This window comes from Primulina tabacum, chromosome 15, assembly GCF_025594145.1.
Source record: "Primulina tabacum isolate GXHZ01 chromosome 15, ASM2559414v2, whole genome shotgun sequence".
NCBI lineage: Eukaryota > Viridiplantae > Streptophyta > Magnoliopsida > Lamiales > Gesneriaceae > Primulina > Primulina tabacum.
Genome location: NC_134564.1, coordinates 37,186,809 through 37,211,790, shown reverse-complemented (window position 1 = coordinate 37,211,790; position 24,982 = coordinate 37,186,809). Strand labels below are relative to the sequence as shown.

Here is a 24,982-nt window from a genome sequence, read left to right as displayed (position 1 = left end):
CTAAATCTTTCCCTTATAATTATTAATTATATGTTCACTTCTGTAGATGAATGAGCGTAAAAACCTCAAATTTGAGAGTGAATTTTGAGTTCCAAAGTATATATATACCTTATAGTTTTATACATTAACATGCCCCAAAAAAATGGGTTATATTTCCAATTATTTAATTTTTTCGACGTATTAATTCTAGAAAGTCAGCTTACCAAAGAAAACCTAGATAATGACAAGTGTAAAAAGTTTGGTGTGGCTTTTAATATTATTGAAGAATATTTGGAGGGGACATGCCTTGTGCACTCAGTGCTATGTTATTCATGTCCCACCCACTCCTCCATCCACGCATAATTAAGCAGAAAGTCCTTCCACATTTCCTCCCTTTTTATTTTATTTTAAAATTTTTTAATATCCCCCATCTCTTTTTGGGTTTTACTTGTGCTATTCATAGCTTATGCTTGCTATACACACACACACACACACACACACACACACACACTCTAACAAAGAATACATGACACATAACGGCTATTTGTCCTTTTTTGGTATAAATTAAAATATCTTATATGGTGTTTTTAGAGACTAGAAGTTATTTCTGTGAGTGTTTGTAAAATATTTTATGGAAAGATTTTATAATGATTTTAAAACAGTTACTATGATCTTAAAAAAGTAATATAATATAAATTTATTTTATCCAACCGTCTTAATATCGTAATTTCTGATTAAGAATAAAATTTAGTAAGTTTAACATACTAAAAGCTTTAAAAATTATAAATAATTGAAATAAACTTGCAAACTATGCATGCACTAATGAATATTTTTTTATGCATAAACGGAAATGTATTTTAATATATCTTAAAATCGCATGTAATTTGTCTTTAAAATGAATATTTATTTTATAATTCCCACTTTCATCTCGGAAACCCTCTCTATATAAAGATAGGAAGAAGCAAGAGAGTACTCTCGCGGCTTCTTATATCTCTGTCTCTGTCTTTTTAATGGCTTCCTCTTCAGCCAAACATTTGCTTCCCTTCCTCCTCCTCACCCTCTTATCCTCACTTCATATCACTCATGCACGAGACAGCCAATTCTTCAACAAACTCCCTGCAACTGCCAATAACAATGTCTTTCCACAAGAAGAACAGCCTCTGAACAATCAACAACAGCAAGAAACCAATTTTCTCCCTGAAAATGACAATGGCTACGGCCAAGAATCCAGCAACCTCCCTCCATCCTCCGCCGCCACCACCGTTCCAGACGACATACAATCTAAACAACCCCTCAACAAGTACCGCCCCAAGAACTACAATCCTGTAGCCTATGTCACCGAACCAGAAGATATAAGCGACTCCCCTTCCATGACGAATAACGAAAACAGCAATAACTACCCTGACGCCCAGCAAGAAGAGGAAGAATCAGAATACAGAAGCTACCCCGCCACCAAATCTAACAACAGAAAAAACTTCGATAATTACCACGGCGGTGGCAGCAGTTTCAACAGCGACCCTCAAGGGACGATCGACAGCAGGCTCATGGGTGTGGCAGCAGCCAGTGAGAAGTATTTCAACAATGTTAACGGCGGCGAAACTAACAGATATCAGCCGAAAGGAATGAGTGATACAAGATCCCTTGAAAGTGGGAAGTATTTTTATGATGTTAATTCTGAGAAATACAGCAGTAACCATCCGTACACTAGGTTCGGTGGTGTTCGAGCAAGGAATGAGTACAGTGACAACAGTGAAAATGCATATGAGTTTAATGGTGAAAACTCCATTGGAGAATACCGAAACCAAGATGATTTCCAAGACGAAGAAGACAACGGCCTGCCTTGAAATTCGAACGAGCAACTACACGAGTGTGGGGATCTAATTTAAAATTTGTCCACGTTATCATTTATTGTTTTCAGGGTTTTTCAAATACCATAGTATATGGTTAATCAGTAAGAAATCAAAATTACAGTTTTATTTAGCTTATTTGGTGGATTTCATGTTTGGCATTGAAATTAAAGACCTGACATGTTTCTTTTTTTATCTTTTGTTTTTTTCTAGCTAATGTGTGAAGAAATTTATGTTTAATTTTATGTAATCTCCCATAGAATAACTGGATTAATTTAAAAGTATTCATAATTATGAATGAGAAGGATATGAATGATGCTCGATCGGTGACTTACTAGGTGTTTTTTTTAAAAAAAATTCATTAATATATTAATTTTATTTAAAATTTTAGTATACCGTGCAACTTAAAGTGCTCCACCTAATTTTTCGTCATCATAATAAAGAATTTTTAACTATATAAGTTCCCAATATTGGGTTGAAATCTCAAACAATTATAGTCAAATGCTTTATTTAAAATTATGTTTGCTTTTAATTATTAATTATTATGGTCCGTGAACACGGCTTTTGTAAAGCCAGCTTAGCTGGCCTACCAAATAGTGGGAAAATATGTATTGTTAATTAAATGGCGGGTGGCTCAGTTATATTGCGCGGCTGATGTCTAAATATGGGACGATAAAGGGTTTTTACAGTTTTTGTCCGAATGATTTTGTAGCATGTTATGTAAATTTTATACTTAAAAGGGACCAATTATCCCGCGGGACCAGGTGCAGCACAAGAGTAGTGGTGACATTAATTATTAATTAAATAATAATAATAATAACAAGTGATAACCCATATTAATTTGTATGCATGTACTTTCCCTTGTTGTTTTCATAAAAAATATATATGGCGACGAAAGTTATTATAAATTGAGTGATCAAATAAATGAAAAATAATTAGACGCGTCATTAGGACAATTTTCACCCGCAGATGAGGGGACTGCGTGACCAATCTTTGCTTTTGTTGTATTCTTAAAGCGTCAAGTTTCCATGTCTTTTGACTTTCTTCGCGTCGATCCTTTTGCTTCAGCTTTCCAGCATTTCTTTAATTACTGTGACTTGTGAGCTAACTCATATTATAAGATTTCATTTGCCACCAGTTTTTAACTATATCACCCCTATTTAGTTAGTATTTGCAAATATTCCCAATTAGTCCCCATTTTATAAGAATAATTCATGAAGACTCGAAGCCGAAGAAAACATAAATATTCTGCAATTTAAGTAGCAAGAAACCAACAAAATTTTGTCACGACATATTAACTATATTAATGTTTTATTTATATATATAATTTCTTACCATTCATGGATTTAGTACAATAACTTACATTTTTTTAATTTTAATTATTTTTTCACCGAACGTTGACGTAAGCCGGACATCGTTCATATGTAATTAAGCAGGACACATATATATGATTTAGAATTTAAATATATTATTTATTATTTTATATAATATAACAATGTTCCGAGCCGACTTACTGAACCTTTATTTTAAAATACACTAGTTCGATCAATGGTCTAAAAGATTGATGCAAGGTACTAATGATGTTGGTATGTGGTAAAAAAAAAAAGGTGACAGATGGGTGTGGAAACAACACACCCTAACGAGTAATGATCGATTTCATTTTGTAATTATAAATGGATCGAGCCATCTCACTTTAATTTGTTCAGTTAATTTTTTTTGACCCATGTTGAGTTGCATTATAGTTGGTATTATATGACCATTTTAGTACTCTCTCAAGAAATCCTCACCATAAGCCAACAACTTGTTAGTTGGTTTGGTTTGGCATAAACATCTTCTCCGTGAGGCCCGGCCTGCATGAAGCACATTATAGCAACCACATGATCTAGTTTACTTGTGTACACGAAGGCTATGGCGATCGAACAGGACATATATAGGGAATCCTATGTAGATTTACTTTTAGAATTAAGGAAACTGAATGAATCCTAAAGGATGTATCTTCACTTTCAGTTGAGTTGGCGAGAGAAAGGAGTATATGTACATGGCATGTGTCCGATCGACTTGTTCTATGGATGCATTCTACATATTCAATCCACGTCGTCCTAATTCGATCGTTCATTACTTTTATCTCTTCTAGTTTCGTTTTTTTACACTCTTCAATCGTACAGGAAAAGTTGCTCACTCATAATATTTATTCTATGTAAATTAGAAAAAATAATTTATTTTGGTCCTTGTCTAACTTGTCTCATTTTGGATTTTTGTCCATTAAGTATTTGAAGTTTGGTTTTTTTTTTTTTGATCATATATTACGGGAGGTTTTCCCCATTTCCTAACAAGTGATTGAATATTATAATGAATTCATAGATATGTATCTAGTAAAAAGCGATACACTTTTTTTGCTTGCTAAGGATATTATTTAAATAAATAAATCTTATCTGATAATATCGGAGCAATTGTTTTTCGGCAAAAACTTGTGTGAGACTGTCTCACGGGTCGTATTTTGTTAGACGGATCTTTATTTGGGTCATCCATGAAAAAATATTACTTTTTATGCTAAGAGCATTACTTTTATTGTTAATATCGGTAGAGTTGACCCGTCCCATAGATTAGAATCCATGAGACGGTCTCACATGAGTCCCACTCTTGTTTTTTTTTTTTTGCTGCGCAGACTCAGGCTAATGGCTAACGTTAAGAATTTGAATATTGGCTGCTTGAGCTTTGAATTAGATGGACTCGGATTTCATGGGAAATACCCAAGTTTAAACCAATACAATATACCCAGTACTTCACCGTGTATATACTAGTTTCTTAGTCTACTAAATAAATAAAAAAAAAACTAATTATCAACAAAGTTGTTCTTATTATTAGTATTTTTTTCTTTAAAAAAAGTCATCATACCCGTAGATCTTCCTCCAAATCGGCTGCAATGCACAGGATGAAATTTTCGTTAATTTCTTACACCTCGAATTATTTGTAGATCTTCAAGACGAGAGCGAGAGATACTTGTAGAACGAGAGACGATCGTCCACCTTCTTTACTAGGATAAGTAAAGGACATAAATACGTAATTTGACGAGTTGTGATAGACTGATAGCTTATCTCACTTGTTTTGTCATATTAATAATCAAATAATTATCAAAGAAAATGGATCTTAAATCGGTCAGAATGATTATTAAAATATCTTAAAAATTTAATATCTTAAAATTTAATAATGTTGGCTAAATGTTTGACTATTCATTTATCTTTATTTAATCTCGTCAACCAAACGTCCTCTTTTATCAACAAGTGACTTTAGAAAACAAGAGGGCAGTTGAATCTATAAATGAAGGAGGCAAGCAGTACAATTCGACCAATACATTTATACTGGGATGGTGAAGAATGAAATGGCGCTTGGGGTCTTCACATAAAGCCACACCGAATAAATACATCAGTATTTAATACTTAAGTTCAGCTTATGACTTGTCGAATATATATATTTACTGATTGAAAAATGGTCACACACTTCTCTTTATTATCCTATCTAGAATATGCACTACAAGAAAAATGCTATACGACAACGATTTTTAACTGTTGTCGTAGCCATTTTAAAAATGTTGCTAAAGCCAGTGTTGTTAAATGGTCCGCTCAAAGACAACAGTTTTTCACCGTTGTCGTAGTTACAATTTGCGACGGTTGTTAACCGTCGCAAATGAAAAACCGTTGTCGTAGCTATAATTTGAAAATCGTCGCAAAAAATATTTGCGACGGTTTCTAGCGACTGTTCTTTAAGTCGTCGCTAAATTTAGCAACGGTTTCGTATTAACAGTCGCTAAATGTAGCGACGGTTTTTATGTGCAAAGCCGTCTCTAATTAGCGACAGTTTATACATTCCGTCGCTAATTGTTTAGGTAAAATAAAAAAAAAAATTAACAATTTAATAAATCTGTGTTTTGAATTGGTACAATCGTGTAAGAGATAAAAAAATTTAATTGTCGTGAAGTGATAAAATCGTGTAAGAGATAAAAATTTTAATTGTTTTGAATGGTAAAAAAATCGAGAGATAAAAATTTTAAGTGTTGTGAAGTGGTAAAATCGTGTAAGAGATAAAAATTTTAAGTGTTGTGAAGTTGTAAAATCTTGTAAGTGAGAAAATTTTAAGTGTTGTGAAGTGAATAGAATAAAATGAAGCGAATTTGAAGGTATTTATAGAGAGAGGTGGAAGAAAATGGAGAAAAGTTTAGGCGGGATCGAATTTTTGAATTTGCGACGGTTGGCTTACTACCGTCGCCAATGTTAGCAACGGTTTAATCTAAACTGTCGCTAAATTTAGCGACAGTTTTCCTAAAAGCGTCGCTAATATCAAATTAGCGACGGTTGTACATGACACTGGTTCTAACTTTAGCGACAGTTCAAATGTAAATGTCGCTAATTTGAAGTGAATGGAAGAAAATGGAGGGAAGTTTAGGCGGGATTAATTTTTGAATTTGCGACGGTTAATTTAGAACCGTTGCAAATTTTAGCAAAGGTTTAATTTAACCGTCGCTAAGTTTAGCGACGGTTAATTTTAAACCGTCGCTAATATCAAATTAGCGACGGTTTTACATGATATTCTTGCTAATTTTAGCGACGGTTTCAATATAACTTTCGCTAATTTGATATAAGCGACGATATAGGTAAAACCATCGCTAACATTAGCGACGGTTGTAGGAAAACCGTCGCTAAATAACGTTATCTTCACACACTAACCGACAACGGTTTTCGATTGTCCAAAAAAACACGCTAATAGACAACGGTTCATGAAACCGTTGTCATAAATGTTCAAAGACAACGGTTTTACAGAACCGTTGTTATTGACCCTAAAAACCGTTGTCTTTTATAAAACCGTTGTCTTTTGCTTAAAAAATTATCTACGACAACGGTTTTAGTTAAAACCGTTGTCGTATGTGTGTTGTTGATTCTGAATTTTCTTGTAGTGATGTCATACTCTTGTAACTAATCCGAGATATGTTCCAATTATTTATGTATGCACACAAATTTTTGTAGACGATCTCACGAATCAATTTTGTGAGACGAATATCTTATTTGAGCCACACATGAAAATGTATTACTCTTCGTGTTAAAAATATTTCTTAAGATCTTTGAGACCGTCTCACAAGAGACTTAATAGTATGTATGATAGTGACGTACGTCATATGAACTATGGTTAAATTAGTGTGACACCCCAAATATTCGGTAAGCATTTTTAAAAATATATATTTGTTGGTAAAAACTTGTGTGAGACGGTTTCAAGGGTTGTATTTTGTGAGACGAATATCTTATTTGGTTCATCCATGAGAAAGTATTACTTTTTATGCTAAGAGTATTAATTTTTATTGTAAATATCGGTAAGATTGACCCGTCTCATAGATAAAGATTCGTGAGTTAAATAATATTTATTTTTATTGTGAATATCGGTGAGATTGACCCGTCTCATATTTGTTTGATATATTAAGTTAAATAATATTTATTTTACCTTGGATAATATTTAGTTTGGAAAATAAAATATTACACCTAACATGGTTGGTATTATCATATAATTAATAGAGATAATTTTTAAATAAATATCATCAGTGTTTAAGTTAGTTTGGAATCCTTAATTTTTTGCGCTCCTTTTCCATAATAATTATATGTTAAAACCCTCATCATCAAACCCTTCAAGTGCAATTCAAGAAGAACTAGAAGAAGAAAATCATCATTGATCGAGTTCAGAAGATAAGTCTCCTATATCGATCTAACATCTATTAGTAAATGTAAGTTAATCCTAGTTCTCTTTTGGTTTATCGTGCTTAGGTAATCTCCAACCACAAAATCTATTTTGGTGTAAATATTACATTAAAATAGTGCGATTTCTGCACCAAATACAACATCTATCTCCGACTCATTTAATTCAAATCTTACACCAAAAAAAGAATATTCTCGAAATTTTTTTATTTTACATATATTAATATTATATTTTATTTATTTTTTTAAATTATGAATAATGTTTATATTATATAATCAATATTATATTATTAGTAAATTTAAATAATATTTATAGTTTTTAATATAACTATTTGTAATTAAAAAATAAAAAAAGCAAATTTATAATAAAAAACAAGAAAAAAAAAATTGACGCAGAGGAAGGAGGCTGCGCTAATTTAGCAAAATAGCGGAGTCCTCATCGGAGGACAATGGACTACACCAAATTACTGTTTTGTAGATGCACTTATTCTAGCTTCAGATTTAATAAGAATTTAGCTGTAAAATATTTAATAAAATTGGATTGGATGGAATAAGCATTCTAGATTAAATTTAAGATAAAAATTTATGTGAGACGGTCTCACGGGTCGTATTTTGTGAGACAGATATCTTATTTAGGTCATCCATGAAAAAATATTACTTTTTATTGTGAATATCGGTAGGTTGGCCCGTTTCACAGATAAAGATTCGTGAAACCGTCTTACGAGAGACCTACTCTAAATTTAAAACTGTAATTGGGAAACTTTTCGAAATTTAACTGTGAAGTTTTTTCATGTTTATTTGAAATCATATCTTAAAGTTTAGAGAATTTAATTATTCTAGCCTATATGAATAGTATCTTTTTAAAAATAGCCTTGTCATTAAAGTTTATAAAATATAACCTTTTATAGTTTAAAAATCCCAAAATACCCTCCTTTATTCATTTCCCTCGTCTCAATAAAATATTATAACTTAGATAAATAAGAACCAATTTCCAAAATAATTGAACTTATAAATTTATTTAATTATACATTAATTATTTGTTTAACGATCAATAATGAGAACTAATCAAAATAATTATATTAATGATAAGATGTAAAAATTATATTGATAATTAAATAATGATAATAATTATAATACTAAACCGTAAGAAATGACTTGATATTAATAATATAATTAATTATAAAAGGAATAATAAAAATTAAATATATAATCTGAAGAATAGAGGGAATAATATTAAATAAGATAACAATATTAATAATGAAAACGACAGTGTGAGTAATAATAAATAAGGATGCTTTCGGTATTTATATTGTGATTTTGAGCTATAAATTTGTATTTATGGATAAGATAACAACAACAACAACAACAACTATTAATATTAATTCATATTAAACGTTATATTATTAATATAAAATAAATAAATAACAAATAAAATTGAATATAAAAACAAAAGCAAGAAATAAAACACAAGTGCAATAAAACAATTACCTAATAAAATATGTTGTAGCCCATATCATATTATTAGTTCAATTTAATATGTTCCGTGTGAACATAAAAATGGTCTGAATTATATATTTGGAATTTAAGGTATATAAAAGTCATATTTGATTAAATATTTGTAGAAAATCATTTTAAAAATTCCTTCTAAATTTTAAGCATGATAATCCAATACCATGTTGTTGAAAATCATTTCAATTATGATGTTTTCAAATTTATATCTTTTAGATACTCTTAATTTAGATTCTAGTATTTAATTACAATATAATGATCCGTTTGGATTGTTCTAAAATTCATACCAAATTAACGTTTTGTTACATATGGTTCGTATACCTATATCATGGTTTCAATTATTAAATAGTAAGTGCGCTATGTTTTTAAATCTTTTAAACCTTGCATGCATACATTTACGTCGATTATAGACTTTTCGAAGCCATAATTTGATTATGAATAAATATTTTGAACATACATAGCTCACGAGTTTGAATACATTAGTAAAACTATATTTTGGTTAATGTAATTTTAATATGAAACATTCAACATATAGTTGTATACAGTATTAGAAAATTAAGGGAAATGTGGTCAAGTATCGGTCTTTGGATCAACATATATGCCGACTTTTATAATATTGTGGGAGACCCACATGATCTAATGATATTAGAATAGGGAGAGAAACATTCGTGATTTAACATAGAATCACCCGTTTAGAGATATGAAATCTTGGATATTGTCGATTATTTGGAAAATAAAGGGATTTAAAATATTATTTTAGGATGTGTTAACTAATGTACATAACCGTGAGCAATGTACATAATTAGCAACGGCTTAGAAAAAACTCCGCGCTAATTTTAACGACAGTTTTTGACATTACCCTTAGGTCGATCTAGTAGTTGTGCTGAATACTTTGTTTTTAAGTAATAATCCAAATGATGAAGTGAAAATATAGAATATGTGGATGATATTGTAAAGAAAAAAGACACTTCAAGACCTAAATTGGTAGGGATTTGATATGCGAATTTTCCCTTTGTAAGATTCAATTAATGATATTAGATATTTGGTCTTTAAACAAAGTTTTTATTTGGAAATTAACAAAAATAAGATGATCTCATTTAGAAGACACTATATTTTTTTAACAACTATACTATATTTATAAATTATTGCATGTGGTTCGAGTGAGGGAATTTGGGCCTTACATGTTAAATTATATATTATAGAATAATTTATGGATGTGATGGGTCTATATAAGCATCTAATGAAATCAAAACGGGCAAATAACTTTCTTGATCTACCAATTTTTCTTATTTTGTATTTTGGTTAAATAAGTTTTAAAATTTTGATTTTGGTGCTCTAATTTTAGTTCTTTTTTACTTTCGATTTTATTTCGTTGGAGTGCTGATGTGTCACCAGAAAATGGCCACGTAGTACCACCAAAAAAGCTTATATGATCTTGAAAAATGTTGATGTGATATCGAAAATTGCCGATTTTCTGATGTCATATCAACAATTTTATTAAAATTATTGAAAACTTAAAACTAGTTTACCAAAATAAAAAGTTAGACAAGCAAGTGAACCAATTTTTTTCCCAAATAAAATACAATATGCTAGAATATAACAACAAATACTTAATAATTACTCGATCAAATTCAAGATATTTTTTATAGTGAACCGTAGATAAAAATATCAGATGAGAGTACTACAAGGTCAAGACTCTTGAGATATCAGTTAGGTTAATCCGTATATCTACCCATTGAAACAATGTAACCAAATATTTAATCGTGGTTAAGTATGAATCGACCGGCCATTTAGCTCAACAACCACTATGACTGTAGACCATACGTAATTGTTTTTTTTTTTTAGTTGGGACACTGATCGACAGACCTCGCAACCCCTCGGACCCCCACCCTTTTTCCTCGAACTCCTTAGATGGGATTTGACGAAAATAAATAACTAAAGTGCTTTAAAAAAAAGTTGTGTATTAATTTGCATCATGTGGGATATTTTAATGAGCACGCAAATTGGGGAAACTTCGGAGTGCCGGTGCAGAAAATCTAGTACTGTTGTTTCCAAAGCGTAATTGAGATGTACATGTGATATGTGGTAAAATATATTTTTATATATCTCACGTCATTTGAGTAGGTTTCTTGTGAGACGGTCTCACACAAGTTTTCACCCACATTTCAAAAGTGAAGGTTTTGATTAGAATCGTTTTTGGTTAAATATAATCTCGTATATCAATAGAGATCCAAATTTAAAGGTAGAGTTCTTAAACTAATTAAATGAATTGGTAAAAAAAAATATTTTAATTTAAAATAATTCTCTTGGTTAATTAGTAGAACTCATAAAATGCAGAATAATGTTAAACTTAGTGTAGCACGTAAGTATTCATACGGTAGCATTACCAATCCTCTCCCGTGGGGCCAAAAAAATCTATTCTATTTGAGTGTTCAATCAACGATCGAGAATTTAAGAATAAAAAGAGACTTCTCGCACGACTCATTAATTCATTTTCCGAAGTATTTTTCGATGCCAATTTTCTGATGAAGCTATAATATCTCACAGATTGATAACATAGTAATTGATCTTTTACCCAAAGTTCAAAGAGACCCTTTCTGACACAATGGTACTCCTTGAGGTAAAGTCATCTCTCGTCGTCTTACTGTATTAATCCTTCCTCAACTAATGTAGACATAAATTTTTATTTTTATTTTTTGCAATTTCTTGGTGAAATAAAATTACAGCTAGGCTTGCAGAAGTGAAGTTAAATTTGATAAGTTTCTTTGGTGTGTTTGATTTGATAGGGAACTGATCTGATGGTATCTAACGGGTGGCCGCTTGGGCTTGGAAACATGAGTTATAGAATTAGAGCGGTGGAGCTCTCCGCTCAGCAGGCGGTGGCGCTTCCACAAACTCACACTTCTGGCAATATCCCCCGTTCCTTCAGTTTATCATCATTTTCATCCTCTAATCTTGACACTGAGGTAAACTAGATACATGATTTTGATCACTTACTTGTGGTGAGACAGTTGCTTGGTTTTAGTTTTGATATATTCATATTGTACTTTTAGTCCACAGCATCTTTCTTTTGGGACCGAAGTGTTTCTCTGGGCAGGCTAATAGGAATTAAGGCAGCAAATAAAGAAAAGCTGGTAGTTGACGAAAGATCGCCAGCTCCTTTCGAAGGGGTATCCAAAAGCCATGAAAATTCTCGTGGGATTTGTGTTCCTTTGCTACATTGCGTTATTGGTAGAATGACTCGAAGTGGTCGGCATTAGATATTTCACTGCACAGTAACTTGTCTTTCTTTAATAGAAGCTTTCCCCCATTTTTGTTTCTCTGTTGAGGCATGTCACATTCTTGAATGGATTGAAACGTCATTGTATTTTCATGGCTATGCCTCGGTTTAACTGCATTGCAGGTTAAAGCAAGGAAAATTTCAGTGTTTTGATCTCCACAAAATATAAAATTCAAATGAAAGATTGACTCGTATGATTTAATAACGTTAGAACAGGAGGAGAATGAGTAACTCCTAATTCACATCAACACATTTGCATAGAGTGGAGGAGTGGGCCGGTTTCATATCCGTGCCGTGATAAATTATTTGTCAATTTTACCCTCGTAATCCTACTAACCCACCTGTTTCCTTGACTCGGTCCGGGTTATCCAAAATTATTCCCCCTTCGTCTTTCTTTTGGCGGGACTGTTTTTCTATCAATATCCTGTGATCAAGAAGAGAATGCCGTAATGGAATGGACGAGGTCTATTCTCATCCAATTCCCAGTTTCTAAGCTACTGATGAATCTAGCTATAAGGGATTCCTCGTCTCATACATCAGGGTCGAAACGAAAGAAGATAGGATAGACTTTGATACCTCAACTTTATTTCTTGATTGCTTCTTTGTTTGGTTGATTGATTTTTGAAGACAATCATACAGACAATGATAAAGTGACACAGATCCATTTCTGCTTTCATTTCATTTCCTACTAATGTGGTTGCACTTGGGTGGGACCCTTTCTTTCGTCTCTGCCAGCATTCCCTGAATGAGTGAATGGCGGGTTCTTCAAATGCATCCTCTGCTCGAGTTGCTTCCGTATTTTACTTTGGGGCCGTTGGGGTTGGTTACTGCCTCTCTACCGATGCCTTCACGCTCTTTCATATCTGTGCCGTGAGAAATTATTTAACGGAGTGTAATTTATACTTCATTTCTGCTAATTTCTTTTCCTATTATAAAATGCCTACTATAGTGGCTCTCAAAAATTTTTTGAATATTATTTTTATAGTAATGTTGACAAAAAATTTGATTAAAAAATCGATTTCTAACACTTTATTATATATAGAAATGTTTTAGTATTCTTTTGTTTATAATTTACGACATACAGTGAATTTTAAGAAAAAATATTCTTTTTATATATGTTGTGTTGAATAATAAAAAAAAAGAAGTAGAAGCCATGAGACAAAAAATAATTTGAATGTATGTTTATCAGTAATATTCAATAAACTTGATTACTAAAGTAACTAATTATTGTGAAATGCATAGTGTATAATTGTAACCTTATGTGTCTCTCCAAGACAACCTTTTTTATTGAAATTAATTTTAAACTGTAATGTTATGTCTCTGGTGATTTTAATTATTATTCTGAAATACATACAATAAGAATTTTTATTATATAAATGTAAATTATCTTGGTACAATTTCAATCCTTTACAAAAATTAATAAAGAATTTTCATGAGTGATATTATTATTTTGTTATTGTTTATTTTTCGACATTTTACAAAATTGAATTGTTATTAAAATGGTAATTTAAATAATCGGTTTGAGATAATTTTGTGTGAGAAATATGAAGTAATTTATAAAGGGAATTGAAAATAAGAATAGATTGCACGTGGCAATAAATAAGTTTTAGATAACACTCACCCATTAATCTTTATTCAAAGCTAATATATTCTTTTTACTTGATAAAAATTTTAAACAATTTATTTAATTATAAACTAATAATAATAATAATAATAATAATAATAATAATAATAATAATAATCGGCATAAATCGCTAGGTCAATTTAATTAAAGAACAGGAAGAGGTGATTGAAGCTACTGTGCCTTTGGACCGAAACCCCAAAATCCTAGTAAAGCCCTGCCTTTGTTGCTTGCTCATCCCACCATGGCCACTGTAGCCGCTAGGTCATTCATGCGCTCCGCCGCCACATCCGTCCGAGTCGCCGCCTCCAGAAGCTCAGCTGCAGTCAAACCTACACCTGCTGCTTCTCAATTTCGCGTATCATCGTCATCTCAAAAACCGCTCTTTGCTCGCATTTTCAGGTTGCTCACTCGAAGTTAATTTATTTTTACAATTATCTCTCATGGTTGAGTTTAGCGATACTGTTACTATAAGTTGATGTTCAATACCTGTTCGAACTAGATCGCCTGTGGAGTTGAGCTGCGTCAGCGTAGTGTCGATGTTACCGTATCACACTGCAACGGCCTCTGCCGTGCTCACTTCTATGCTCTCCGTTTCTCCTCGAAGTCTCGCCTGGACTCTTGAAGGTATGTAGTTTCTAGTAAATTGTTTGTATGCAAACTCTTCATCCTTTTTATATTAACGCGTGTCAATATTTATCATATGAGAAAGCTTAGATGGCGGTTTGATGCATGTTTGTGTTTTTCAATGAGTAGTAATTGTGCGATAAAGGTGTTATGAGATGCTTTTTTGATATATGAGCAATTTGAGATTTTTTTATATGAGTAGCAGTAGCCTTCATTTTATTTTTATAATATTTTGGGCTAGATAATGGTGTTAATGAATACGGAGACTTCAGAAGTGAGTAGGTGTAGTTCAGGAGGAAGAAAAATTGGTTGATTGTCTGTAGTTTGATGTTTTAGATTAGATATGAGATTAAGTTTAAGAAGACTGCACATTACTGGGCTTTTGTAGCAGTTCTCAGAATCATACTTTCTGAAAATTTTCCAACAATCATTTTTTGTTTCAAGAATATTGGCATTCAAGTATAAGTTACGATGCTTGTCTGTCTACCAAAGCTCTGATTTTTGAATATTTTCCTTATAATATTCAGTATAGCGAGTTTTCAAAATAAAAGAGGTTTATTTTTTTGTTGTAGGCCAAGAAAGAACTAGATGAAGGTCATGAAAAAGAGGCAAAGTGACTCTGTTTCTTTAACTGCTGAAGATAATGAATATGTTTGTAATTTAGGTGGTAAACCCTCTGTCTGAAAAATTGTTAGTAACTTAGTTGAAACTAAATGGACCATATCAACTGTGTAAGAATCCATAAACTGCAAGGTCTGATAATTTTAGATGTGATTAGCCTTAACCTTGTTAGTGAGTAGGTTGTTTCCATGAGCCAGGGTACTGATATGTTAACAATTTAATTCACTGAAAAATTCATTCTACTCCATGTAGACTTGATTTTATTTCAATTTATTCTTGCATTTATTTACTTTAAACGTGAAACCTTGGTAACATGAAAAGTGGGATGTTTCGTTCGGCACGAATCTTGTTTTGCTCACCGTCTTAAAAAGATCTTTTGTCACACTGGTTGTTTCTAGTAGCTCTTTTGGGGTCTTAGGTTGGGCCTTGGTATATTTTTCCCAAATGTCATACCTTAATTTCTAGGCAAATCAATATTACTGCTTGATCATGAAAAAGCTGATGCTTTAGACTGTTGAATTATCCACTAGATAAGTGGCTGGAATATTAAGCTCCATAAGCCTGAAAATTTTGTTTAATTACGAGTTCATGGCTCTTATTGAATGTTGATGAATGATAATCATCAACTATTTCTCACATGACTGGATCTCATCTATTAAAATCATTCTCGTAAAATTTCTACTTTATCTGCTCAGATATGATTATTGCTAATTAAATCGTTTATAGATCATTCTGATGCATGTTATTTATCAGATTGCAAAGATGATTTATGATGACTGTTGGATGAGAGCAAAGTGTTATTAACGCGCAGTTGAAGAATGCTTCATAATTAGAGCCAGTAATGGGCTTGATACTAGAAAATATTGATTTCTTGTGTTATTTTCTTTCCAGACAGTTATAATGTTAAGACACACAGGGCTTGTTTACTTCTTTTTCAATGAAAATGATTATTTAATTTGTAACTTGTTCATTTTGAATGACGAGATGTTTAGAAGCATTATCAGACAATGGATGTGGTAGACTCTGGTTGCACCACATTGCTAATAATTTATTTAATGAAGAAAGCAGGCAATCCTTTGTATATTATCTGTATGATTTTGGATTTTTGTTCATATATTTTCTTTGAGGCTTTCCCTGCAGAGGGGTCTTATATTATGGAATTTACAAGAGTAAATACTGGCATTGCTCTGTATATTCTTCATGATCTTTTGACTTGGGTTTTTTTTTCTGTTTAGGGTTGTGATTACTGCTCATTGGCTGACTTTCACTTGAAGATTTTCGAAATTGCCCCCTTTTAGCTGAAATATGTATTTTACATTATATAAGACTGTCAAACTTACCCTTTAGAATCATAGTTTTCATTTTCTTTATGCTCGTCTTTCAGCTGTGTGTGGCTTGATTAATCATTCACTTGGACTATTCTTTGCAAGTACTTTTCCATTTTTCCTTAATTGTAGATGGATGATTGTTAGATTATGTTGAGATGCGGTGCATGATAATTCCGTGGATGTCTCTGGGCATATATAGCTCTCGCATAATCCTGAAGCCTGTTTTGTTTGTAAAATTTGGCTTTTCACTCGAACATTTGATTAAATAGCATGAACTGTCATATAATTGATGTATCGATTTCATTCACGTTTGATTTTCGGGGAGCTGAGTTGAAGTCTTGATTGCCATGTGAAGTTAAAACGAGTTCACGTTATTGTCAAATTCGAAATGGTATAACATACGGCCTTTACTTTTCTGGCCCAACAAGTTGGTTTCTTAAACTAAAAATTTAATGCTAAAAAAGCAAGTTTTTTTTGTGCTGACTAGGTTCATTGGCAATATCGTGTAATCTGTGCAGTACATAAATGTGTATGAGACGATAGAGTAAGCATGGGTCTAGAACACCAAAGTTTCTTCCAACACAAAACGTTCAGGAAAATGATATATTTCCTTCCTTCGTCACTTTCATCAAGAAAATTCAAGGCGAATGGACGGTGATAGTGGACGGAATGAAGCCCACATGAGTTCCGCACGATACTCGACTAGTGACGTTGTCTTAAAGCAATTCCTCTTTGACTCCATCTTCTCCAGGATGAGTCACCTTGGACATTACCCCACTTATCCGCCGTAACCCTCGTGGACCCCATCAACACATCAATCTTTGCACTGCGAGGCATTAGATACTTGCCTAGCTGCCTTCGTTAAATTAACTGCAAGCAAATCAAAGTGTATCGTTAACCGATATGCCTACATAATCAGAGAAATAATAGTTAATTGTGAATGTACTATACGAGTTAGTACCAAGCATGCATTGTTCACTGTTAAATATTCTGTGTTTTTTTATCAGGCGATATCGTTTGGATGAGCTAAGATTAGGTGATTTTCTAAATTCTACTCTTGGTCAATCATCCTCAGGGTGTGGATAGTGTAACTATAATTTACACATGTTTGGCTTTTTAAAAGATTTATTGGACCATTTATTCATACAATTATCTTATGTTTTATTAAATGATGATGCATATAATTCTTCCTAGGAAAATCAATTAAAGATTTTATCCTTTCTCGGTAGCCGTTCTGAAATAAAATATATAAACAAAAATGTTGTTAGGGAATCTCTAACCCTCCACTATTATAGAGAAGGGAAACTCTTCCAACCCATGGAAGATCACTGTACATTTAGCGTACAAAACAGAGAATGATATACGTTACCAAAATGTCATCATCAAAAATTGTACAAGGGTCATTTTGTATTTTTTATTTATTTTTTTGGTCCATTTCATATTTTTTATTTTGAATTTTATAATTAATTTTAGTGTTAATTTTTTTTATCTCTTTTTAATTTATTTGAATTGTTTTATTATTTTCGTTAATTAGTTGTAATTTTATTATTTATATTAAACACACAATGAAAATAATAAACAAGGTCTAGACTTAAAAAATACGTAACACAATTAATTACAACAGTTATTATCGATTTAATTTAAATTGATAAACATGCATTTTTTTGGAAAACGGTGTAGAAATCTCGTCCGAGTCATCCCCTTTCACTATTCTTTTCTGTCAAATTTTTTGTTGCTCTTTGACCAAGTATGCACAAACAGATTCATCAACGCACATGGGGTTCATCTTTAGTATTTTAGCCATTATCGCATTATTTTGTTTATCAACATCAATGAGCTTATGTCGATGGATCTCAGCATTTTCCTTCACAGCTATCATTTTCTCACTACATTTGACCATAATGGAAAGGTCCTTCACGTGTTATTCATTAACTTTTCTTATGGCTTTGGCCTTTTTTATGCCAATTGCACGTCGAGAACTCCATGATGAATTATTCTCATCCAAGTTTATAGCAAACCCAAATTAGTCTTGGAGAATCGGGTGTTGATGATTTTGTGTTGGGAGATAGTCTGACTGTGTTTGTTTGAAATGAAATAACTAAAAAATGAAGTATTTGGTAACATTTAGAGGATATGAGTTGAAGAGTGTTTTTGAAATTGATCTATACTATAGAAGATAGATGCTGAAAAATGGAGAATATGAGTTGGAGATAATCTTATGAATTTATAATAATCCTTTGAATAAATAAACAACAAATGTCAACTAACGACTTTGGGGCCAACGAGCCTCGTTTTTCCCAAGCTGTAAGATGAAATTCCTTTTCCAAGAGACGAGAATTCAACGTCATACCGCCAATAATTTATCTGATCATTTTTAGCTTAAAACTTAAAAATATATATATTTAATTCAATGCGAGAAAACTCTTATATATAATCGCTCTTGGTCCGATGGCATATACCCTTTTTTAATTATTACAAGAGAGGTGTAATCTTCTTCAATTAATCCTAATTATTATTAACAACTGTTATCCACCTTATTAATTCCCCACTATATGACCAAGCACCCATCACAAATCACAAGTTGGTCGAAGCGTCGTATCATTATAAAATATAACGTTTCATAATTTTTTTTTATAAGGAGGAAGAAGAGAATCTCAAATTCCTTAATCAGACATTAATCTCCGTTGATCAGATGCTGGAATTATTCCTGCTGGGGTGTACCGGAGTCGTCGTGTTCCTTCACGGGGTCAACTTCTTCTTCCACGCCGCCCTTTCTTCCCATTTTGCCATCCGTGCTCTCAGGTTTCCCCTCTGCGCCTTTCATTTCGTGGCCCAAAATTATTTTTTAGTTAATAAATGTCGAAACCAACTTTCTTGAAATGGTCAAGCTGACTGGGTCATAGTTTATCCTTTTAAACAAATAGTTGTTAAATAGCATTTACATATAATATACGATCGAATGTAAATGGGGATTGAGGTGAATTGGCTCGATTTTGTATTTATATTAAGTTGAAATTATTTGTTTTAAAAGTTTCTAATGCGTAAAGAATTATCTAAATGACTTTGCTTACTCTGGAGCATTTCAACAGTACATAGGAACTAAAGTGGTTGATGGCTCGCTGTCTTCATTTAATTGCTCCACTTGCAGATTTATATGTACCCTATAGTTCCTAATTCAAATTATTTTATGCTCAAATTAATTTTTCTCAGCCGACCTTGAAGTTAATTAATTTCCATAATTAGAGAATGGTTTGATATTCAATTATTGGCTAGGTATCAACTGCTACAACTTTTTAAAAAGTATATATGATAGATATATCTCATATCACCATATAGTACTAAAAAAGTAGCGAAGCATTTTATCGTTATCCCCATGTCGGTTCATTACATAATTTATAATTCTTGGAAAACAGTTAACAATACTCTTCACTGTTTGTGAAGTTGGAAACAATAAAATCTGATGCATGCAATCGTTTCTTGTAATATATTTTACATGCTTTTGTTGACAGTTTCTTGGGGTTTGCCGCTTGGTAAAGTGGGGGGTGTGATATGGAAAAAGAAGACAAAAGCTTTGCTGAGAAACAACAGCAACTGTTTGTGCAAATATATTTTTGAAAATTCTTACGTTAATTACATTTGATAATTGTAAGAAATCGTCTATTGTATGTTTGGGTATTACTAGAAAAGCCATTGTGACATTGTCAATGTGCAGCATTTCGAGAGTCGTACATCTTTACATGCTTCATCAACGCACTCATTGAAAGTATGATTTTTTTGATAACTGAATTAGACTTTAAAAAAGGGATGGATATTTGACTTTAATTCAAATTATCATATACATATTTCCCACCCTGCACTCAAAAAGTTTTGTTCCACTGATGAGTACTCGATCGACGACCCAATATCCAGGCGGATCTCCTGGTCCCCTTACCATTTCTTTGTATGCAGTGCCAAATATGACATGATGCGGAGCTCTGGCTCTGGCTCTGGCTCTGGCTCTGATAAACTACTCCAATCGAGTTCGTTTGATACCCGGTTCCCTAAAATTATCGAAGACCGGTATTTCGGAGGAATAGGTGGGTCAATTCGCGTTCTGATATATGGATTTCAGCATATGCTGCATTGAGAGCTCGATCCTTGAAATAGTAACTTTTTTGGACCAACAACCTAGACCGACGTCATACTAGTTTAAAGTATAAACAACAACCTAGACCTTTTTTTGGCTCCAAGAACCTAGACCAGCATACTCCTCCCTTAGAATTGTTCATGAAAAGGATGAGCTTGGAGAGACAACTGCTTACCCTTTGCAAGAGAACATATCGTTTAGACGGAACTGGTAATTGTGGCACCCTTTGAAAGCCGCAACTTGTAATTGTGGCTTTCTAATATCCATAACACCAAAAAAGGAAACAGGTGGTCTCACTGCATTTGCCCGATAAGATATATAGCCTGTACAAGGACGGAGCCAAGCATATTATATTCCATGTGCAAGTTTTTCATAGATCCATATGCAAAATTTAGGAGGTTTCTGCTCGACAAGATTCTGCTACTGAAGCAAATGATATTTAGTTCTTTACTCAGCAAGAAACGCTCGAGGCTAATGGATACCATCACCACTTTTAATGGAAAGAATACTTGTTCTTAACTAGAGGCCTAGGCTAGATACTAACAGCACACCATCAAATTTAATTACTACACGTGCAAATAAAAGCTCACGCGCTGAGGGGGGAGCGTGGTATGACGTTCATAATCCCTTTAATGAAAATCCATGGGCGGCCGGGGGCTGCTGCTATGATAGAAGTTTCCCACACTTGTCTGGTTTTTATGGGTTCTTGTTATTATTAATCTTTAAAACAAAAATTAAATTAATTTTAAAAATAAATTTGTTGATTGGTTACAGTAGCTGTCACTGACGGGACACTGCCAACATGGCAGCATCGCCGTTCACAATTTCTAAATGTATTTGTATCGTATTCTTTTTGTTATATTTTTGAGTTCAAAATTATTTTGTCAATAAGTATCATTTTGCATTAATGTTAGTTAAAAGTTATTTATAATGAATATTTAAATTAAATATTAAATTTTAGTTGTTGATATACAAGAATATTGTATATAAATTTTAATTATGAAATTTTAGTGAAATATATAATTTAATTAGTACAATTATACAAATGATATTATTTAGTATTACATAATTTTTTGTTTCTTCAAAATAAAATCAATATCAATCATATATTCATGATAAATATTAATTTTTAATTTTTGATATACAAAATTATTATATTTGACTTTTTAAAAATAAAACAATATTCATTTTAATTTGATATACTTGCTTTGAATTGACTTTAATTTGATCTGAACACTATTTTCAATAAATAAATTATGGGCTGATATACATTTTATTTTGCTTTGGAAAATATATACATTATTCGTTAGAAATTTATAACTATTTGTAAAAAACATTTAGTATTTCAAAAATAGAAATGATACTTAAAAGTTTGAAATAACCAAACGCAAGCTAACCGCTTGATACATGAAGTTAATGCATTATAGTTGCCTCTTGGCACCATTTTTATATTATTTCTTTCATCGGATCAATTGAAATAAATAATGCTGCTATAACTAAAATATTCAACTATTATAATAAATATAAAATAAATAGCAAAGTATAGATTTATATGCAAAAAGGTCTGCCTCTCGATTCTGAGGGTAAAAGTCACTAAATTCGTCTATCTGAAAATAGTTCTGTTTGTTCTAACAAAGAGAATTTAAACACGCGAGAATCATGCAGATATGCATGCTTTAATAAGTCGTGATTGTTCGACAAAGATCAATTAAAAGTAGTCAGTGTGCTGTTAATGAAATGATCATATGGGATATATCAATTAATTTCATTTATTAAATCGTTTATATTGTGTTTAGATGAAATGATTCGAAGTTATGTGTTTCAAATTCATATATTTAAAATATATTTTATTGATTATATTGGGCAAAAACTTGTGTGAGACAGTCTCATATGTCGTATTTTGTGAGACGGATATCTTGTTTAGGTCATACATGAAAAAATATTATTTTTTATGCTAATAATATTACTTTTTATTGTGAATATCGATAAGGTTGACTCGTCTCACAAATAAAGATTCGTGAGATTATTTCACAAGAGAAAGAGAACCAATATATTCATATATTGGATAGATTTAAATTGACCTCCTTAAACTATAATAATAATTATAATAGATTTAAAATTTGCTCAAAATTAATATAATTTCAAATATTAACGTCCGAATCAAATCTATATATAGATTTTGCAAATGCTGACAAAAAATATTTGATTATTCCATCAAGCGGTGTTGAAACTAAAGAAAATGTAAAATAATGTCCTGCGAGAGCCCGACTGAAATCACTTGCTCGTGAGTGAGTTTCTTAAAAATTAATAATAATCCATAAAAATAAATAAAAGAAAAAAAAAATAGAAAATAGGGAGTGAGGACAATTAGGCATGCAACTTACTACAGCGGTCATTTACATAACACAGACAACTCTTTCCACAATCCACACGTATGCACCGCCAACAAATCTCGTCTGCCACGTAACCATGCGGGTCCCAACTCCTACGCCGGGCGGCTCGACTTTGACTGCAATCCTCTCTATATATTCAATCCATAGCCATTCATTCACCCGTACTTTTAGCTCTACCAAAATCAATAATTTAATCAATAAGCTCTTGATTTATTCTGAATGTGATGGCTCCGAGGGCTAGAGCCGCGGCGCCGCTGGGGGCTAGGCGCGGTGACGATGAAACACATTTTCGCGGGGTTAGGAAGAGGCCGTGGGGAAGGTATGCAGCGGAGATAAGGGATCCGGGGAAGAAGATCCGCGTGTGGTTGGGGACATTCGATACGGCGGAGGAGGCGGCCAGAGCTTACGATGAGGCCGCTCGCAAATTTCGAGGACACAAGGCCAAGACCAACTTTCCTTCCCCCGATTCCATTGTCAAGAAAGTCAACAATCGGAGCCCAAGCCAGAGCAGCACCTTGGAATCTTCTAGCCGGGAGGATGTCCATGCGCCGTCGTTGCTGAAGGTGGATCGTTTTCCTCTGGACCTCACTCTTGGCCGGCGACCCATGAGATTCCCCTTTCAGAATAACCTCAAGTTGCTTACGCCGGTCACCTCCGCCACATTCGTCAGCTACAAACCGGAGCATACCACGATGCTGCACCTGGGTCCCGAGTCACGTCAAGAAATCGCCGAGCTCATGAACCAATTCCGACAGGTCCCTGTGGATTTCTTCCACGCCGACGGGGCCCAGGGCGTCTCCGATTCCTCGTCAGCAGTCGCTGACCAGTCGCAACACGGAAGAGGCTTGAATCTCGACCTCAACCTCCCTCCACCGGAAAGCGTTTGATCCCCGCGGCGAGATTTTGTTCGAATTAATTCCTTTATACAATATTTTTCCGAGAAAAATAAAATAAAACCAGTAAAAATTTATATAGAGTAGTACTTAACCGTGAAATTTTTAAGTCTGTAACCTGTCGATGTAACGACGCCGTTAGATGTGAAAAAAATGTAGTCTGAATGTAGTCAAGTTGGCCGGCGAAGTAGCCAAGAAGCGTGGGCGAAATTGGTCGGCAATAGTGGGCCACATCCGTACGGACATCTCCTACATGGTAGGGTTGGTAATAATAACTAAGTGGATGGATCAGCTGCCCACCCTTTATCCGCTCTCACCGAGTATATAATATTGTCTATGAGAAAACTTAAACTTGTTTATTGTCTGCCTAATTTTCTTCTTCCACATATATTAATCCGGAAAATTGGGGCATCTTGCGCTTAAATTTAGTTCCATTTTGTTCAGCTGAAAAGATTATTGGAAAATTGTGATGTTTAGCAAGGTGAGTTGTCGGATTTAACATAGACAACAATTAAGCCGGCTGCCAGTGGGGCCATAGAGAGAAACCACGCCATCATCATCCGCTACATCAAAATTATTACCGAACCCGCATATAATTAATAATATTATTAACTAATAATAATAATAATAATAATAATAATAATAATGAGGTAGGTGCGGGGAAAATCGGTGCCTTTTGAGGTGACAGCTTCACCTTCACGCCAAATTTCTTCAATATTAAATTAAACATAAAATATATGTAATTACAAGAGTTTTATCTTATCCTTGTTTACCAATTTTCATCTCGATGTTTATTCCTTGATAATCTTAGGTTCAAGGCATATCTATATATCCTATTGGAATTTATAAATGTTGATTGATTTTAGGGTTTATTTTTGGGGAAACAATAATTCAATTTATTTAGTACCTTTCTATTGACCCATAGGTCCTTTAATGTCAAGAAGCATTTAAATGAGGTCGTTCCACGATATCTTTTCATCTAATTGACATTCGACGCTAGCGTTAGTGTAAGTAAATTTTATC

At 32.9% G+C, this 24,982-nt stretch overlaps 4 protein-coding genes and 1 long non-coding RNA gene across 7 annotated transcripts; all 5 read left to right on the top strand.

Moving 5' to 3' along the window:
* The first annotated feature begins 922 nt into the window (after positions 1-922).
* On the top strand, positions 923-2,019 carry LOC142527851 (uncharacterized). Its single transcript, XM_075632828.1, has one exon. The coding sequence runs from the start codon at positions 990-992 to the stop codon at positions 1,821-1,823; it is 834 nt and encodes a 277-aa protein (XP_075488943.1). The 5' UTR covers positions 923-989; the 3' UTR covers positions 1,824-2,019.
* Positions 2,020-11,521: 9,502 nt separating this feature from the next.
* Positions 11,522-12,570, top strand: LOC142527298 (uncharacterized). Its single transcript, XM_075632064.1, has 3 exons — positions 11,522-11,690; positions 11,857-12,036; positions 12,124-12,570. The coding sequence occupies exons 1-3, from the start codon at positions 11,676-11,678 to the stop codon at positions 12,328-12,330; spliced, it is 402 nt and encodes a 133-aa protein (XP_075488179.1). The 5' UTR covers positions 11,522-11,675; the 3' UTR covers positions 12,331-12,570.
* A 1,538-nt stretch (positions 12,571-14,108) lies between these two features.
* On the top strand, positions 14,109-16,833 carry LOC142527808 (protein NUCLEAR FUSION DEFECTIVE 6, mitochondrial-like). Of its 3 annotated transcripts, none has more exons than XM_075632752.1 (3): positions 14,109-14,373; positions 14,474-14,598; positions 15,171-15,962. In XM_075632752.1, the coding sequence occupies exons 1-3, from the start codon at positions 14,216-14,218 to the stop codon at positions 15,188-15,190; spliced, it is 303 nt and encodes a 100-aa protein (XP_075488867.1). In that variant the 5' UTR covers positions 14,109-14,215; the 3' UTR covers positions 15,191-15,962. The 3 variants fall into 3 exon arrangements, with proteins under 3 accessions (XP_075488867.1, XP_075488868.1, XP_075488866.1); XM_075632753.1 differs by lacking the exon at positions 15,171-15,962 and adding an exon at positions 16,455-16,833 and having other exon boundaries at positions 14,112-14,373; XM_075632751.1 differs by lacking the exon at positions 15,171-15,962 and adding an exon at positions 15,973-16,305 and having other exon boundaries at positions 14,112-14,373.
* A 2,184-nt stretch (positions 16,834-19,017) lies between these two features.
* LOC142527252 (uncharacterized) lies at positions 19,018-20,241 on the top strand. The gene is made up of 2 exons (XR_012815429.1): positions 19,018-19,349; positions 20,057-20,241. It is a non-coding gene; the product is annotated as an uncharacterized LOC142527252 (long non-coding RNA).
* A 2,679-nt stretch (positions 20,242-22,920) lies between these two features.
* Positions 22,921-24,314, top strand: LOC142527714 (ethylene-responsive transcription factor 4-like). Its single transcript, XM_075632610.1, has one exon. The coding sequence runs from the start codon at positions 23,291-23,293 to the stop codon at positions 23,951-23,953; it is 663 nt and encodes a 220-aa protein (XP_075488725.1). The 5' UTR covers positions 22,921-23,290; the 3' UTR covers positions 23,954-24,314.
* The last annotated feature ends 668 nt before the right edge of the window (positions 24,315-24,982 follow it).

What these genes read in the sequence shown, in the direction of transcription:
- LOC142527808 (XM_075632751.1), top strand. Translation starts at nt 14,216, where the DNA reads ATGGCCACTGTAGCCGCTAGGTCATTCATGCGCTCCGCCGCCACATCC. An exon ending in CTCTTTGCTCGCATTTTCAG is followed by an intron (nt 14,374 to 14,473) that starts GTTGCTCACTCG and finishes TGTTCGAACTAG; the next exon opens with ATCGCCTGTGGAGTTGAGCT. An exon ending in TCTCGCCTGGACTCTTGAAG is followed by an intron (nt 14,599 to 15,972) that starts GTATGTAGTTTC and finishes GTTATTTATCAG; the next exon opens with ATTGCAAAGATGATTTATGA.
- LOC142527298 (XM_075632064.1), top strand. An exon ending in CCTCTAATCTTGACACTGAG is followed by an intron (nt 12,037 to 12,123) that starts GTAAACTAGATA and finishes TTGTACTTTTAG; the next exon opens with TCCACAGCATCTTTCTTTTG.
- LOC142527714 (XM_075632610.1), top strand. Translation starts at nt 23,291, where the DNA reads ATGGCTCCGAGGGCTAGAGCCGCGGCGCCGCTGGGGGCTAGGCGCGGT.
- LOC142527851 (XM_075632828.1), top strand. Translation starts at nt 990, where the DNA reads ATGGCTTCCTCTTCAGCCAAACATTTGCTTCCCTTCCTCCTCCTCACC.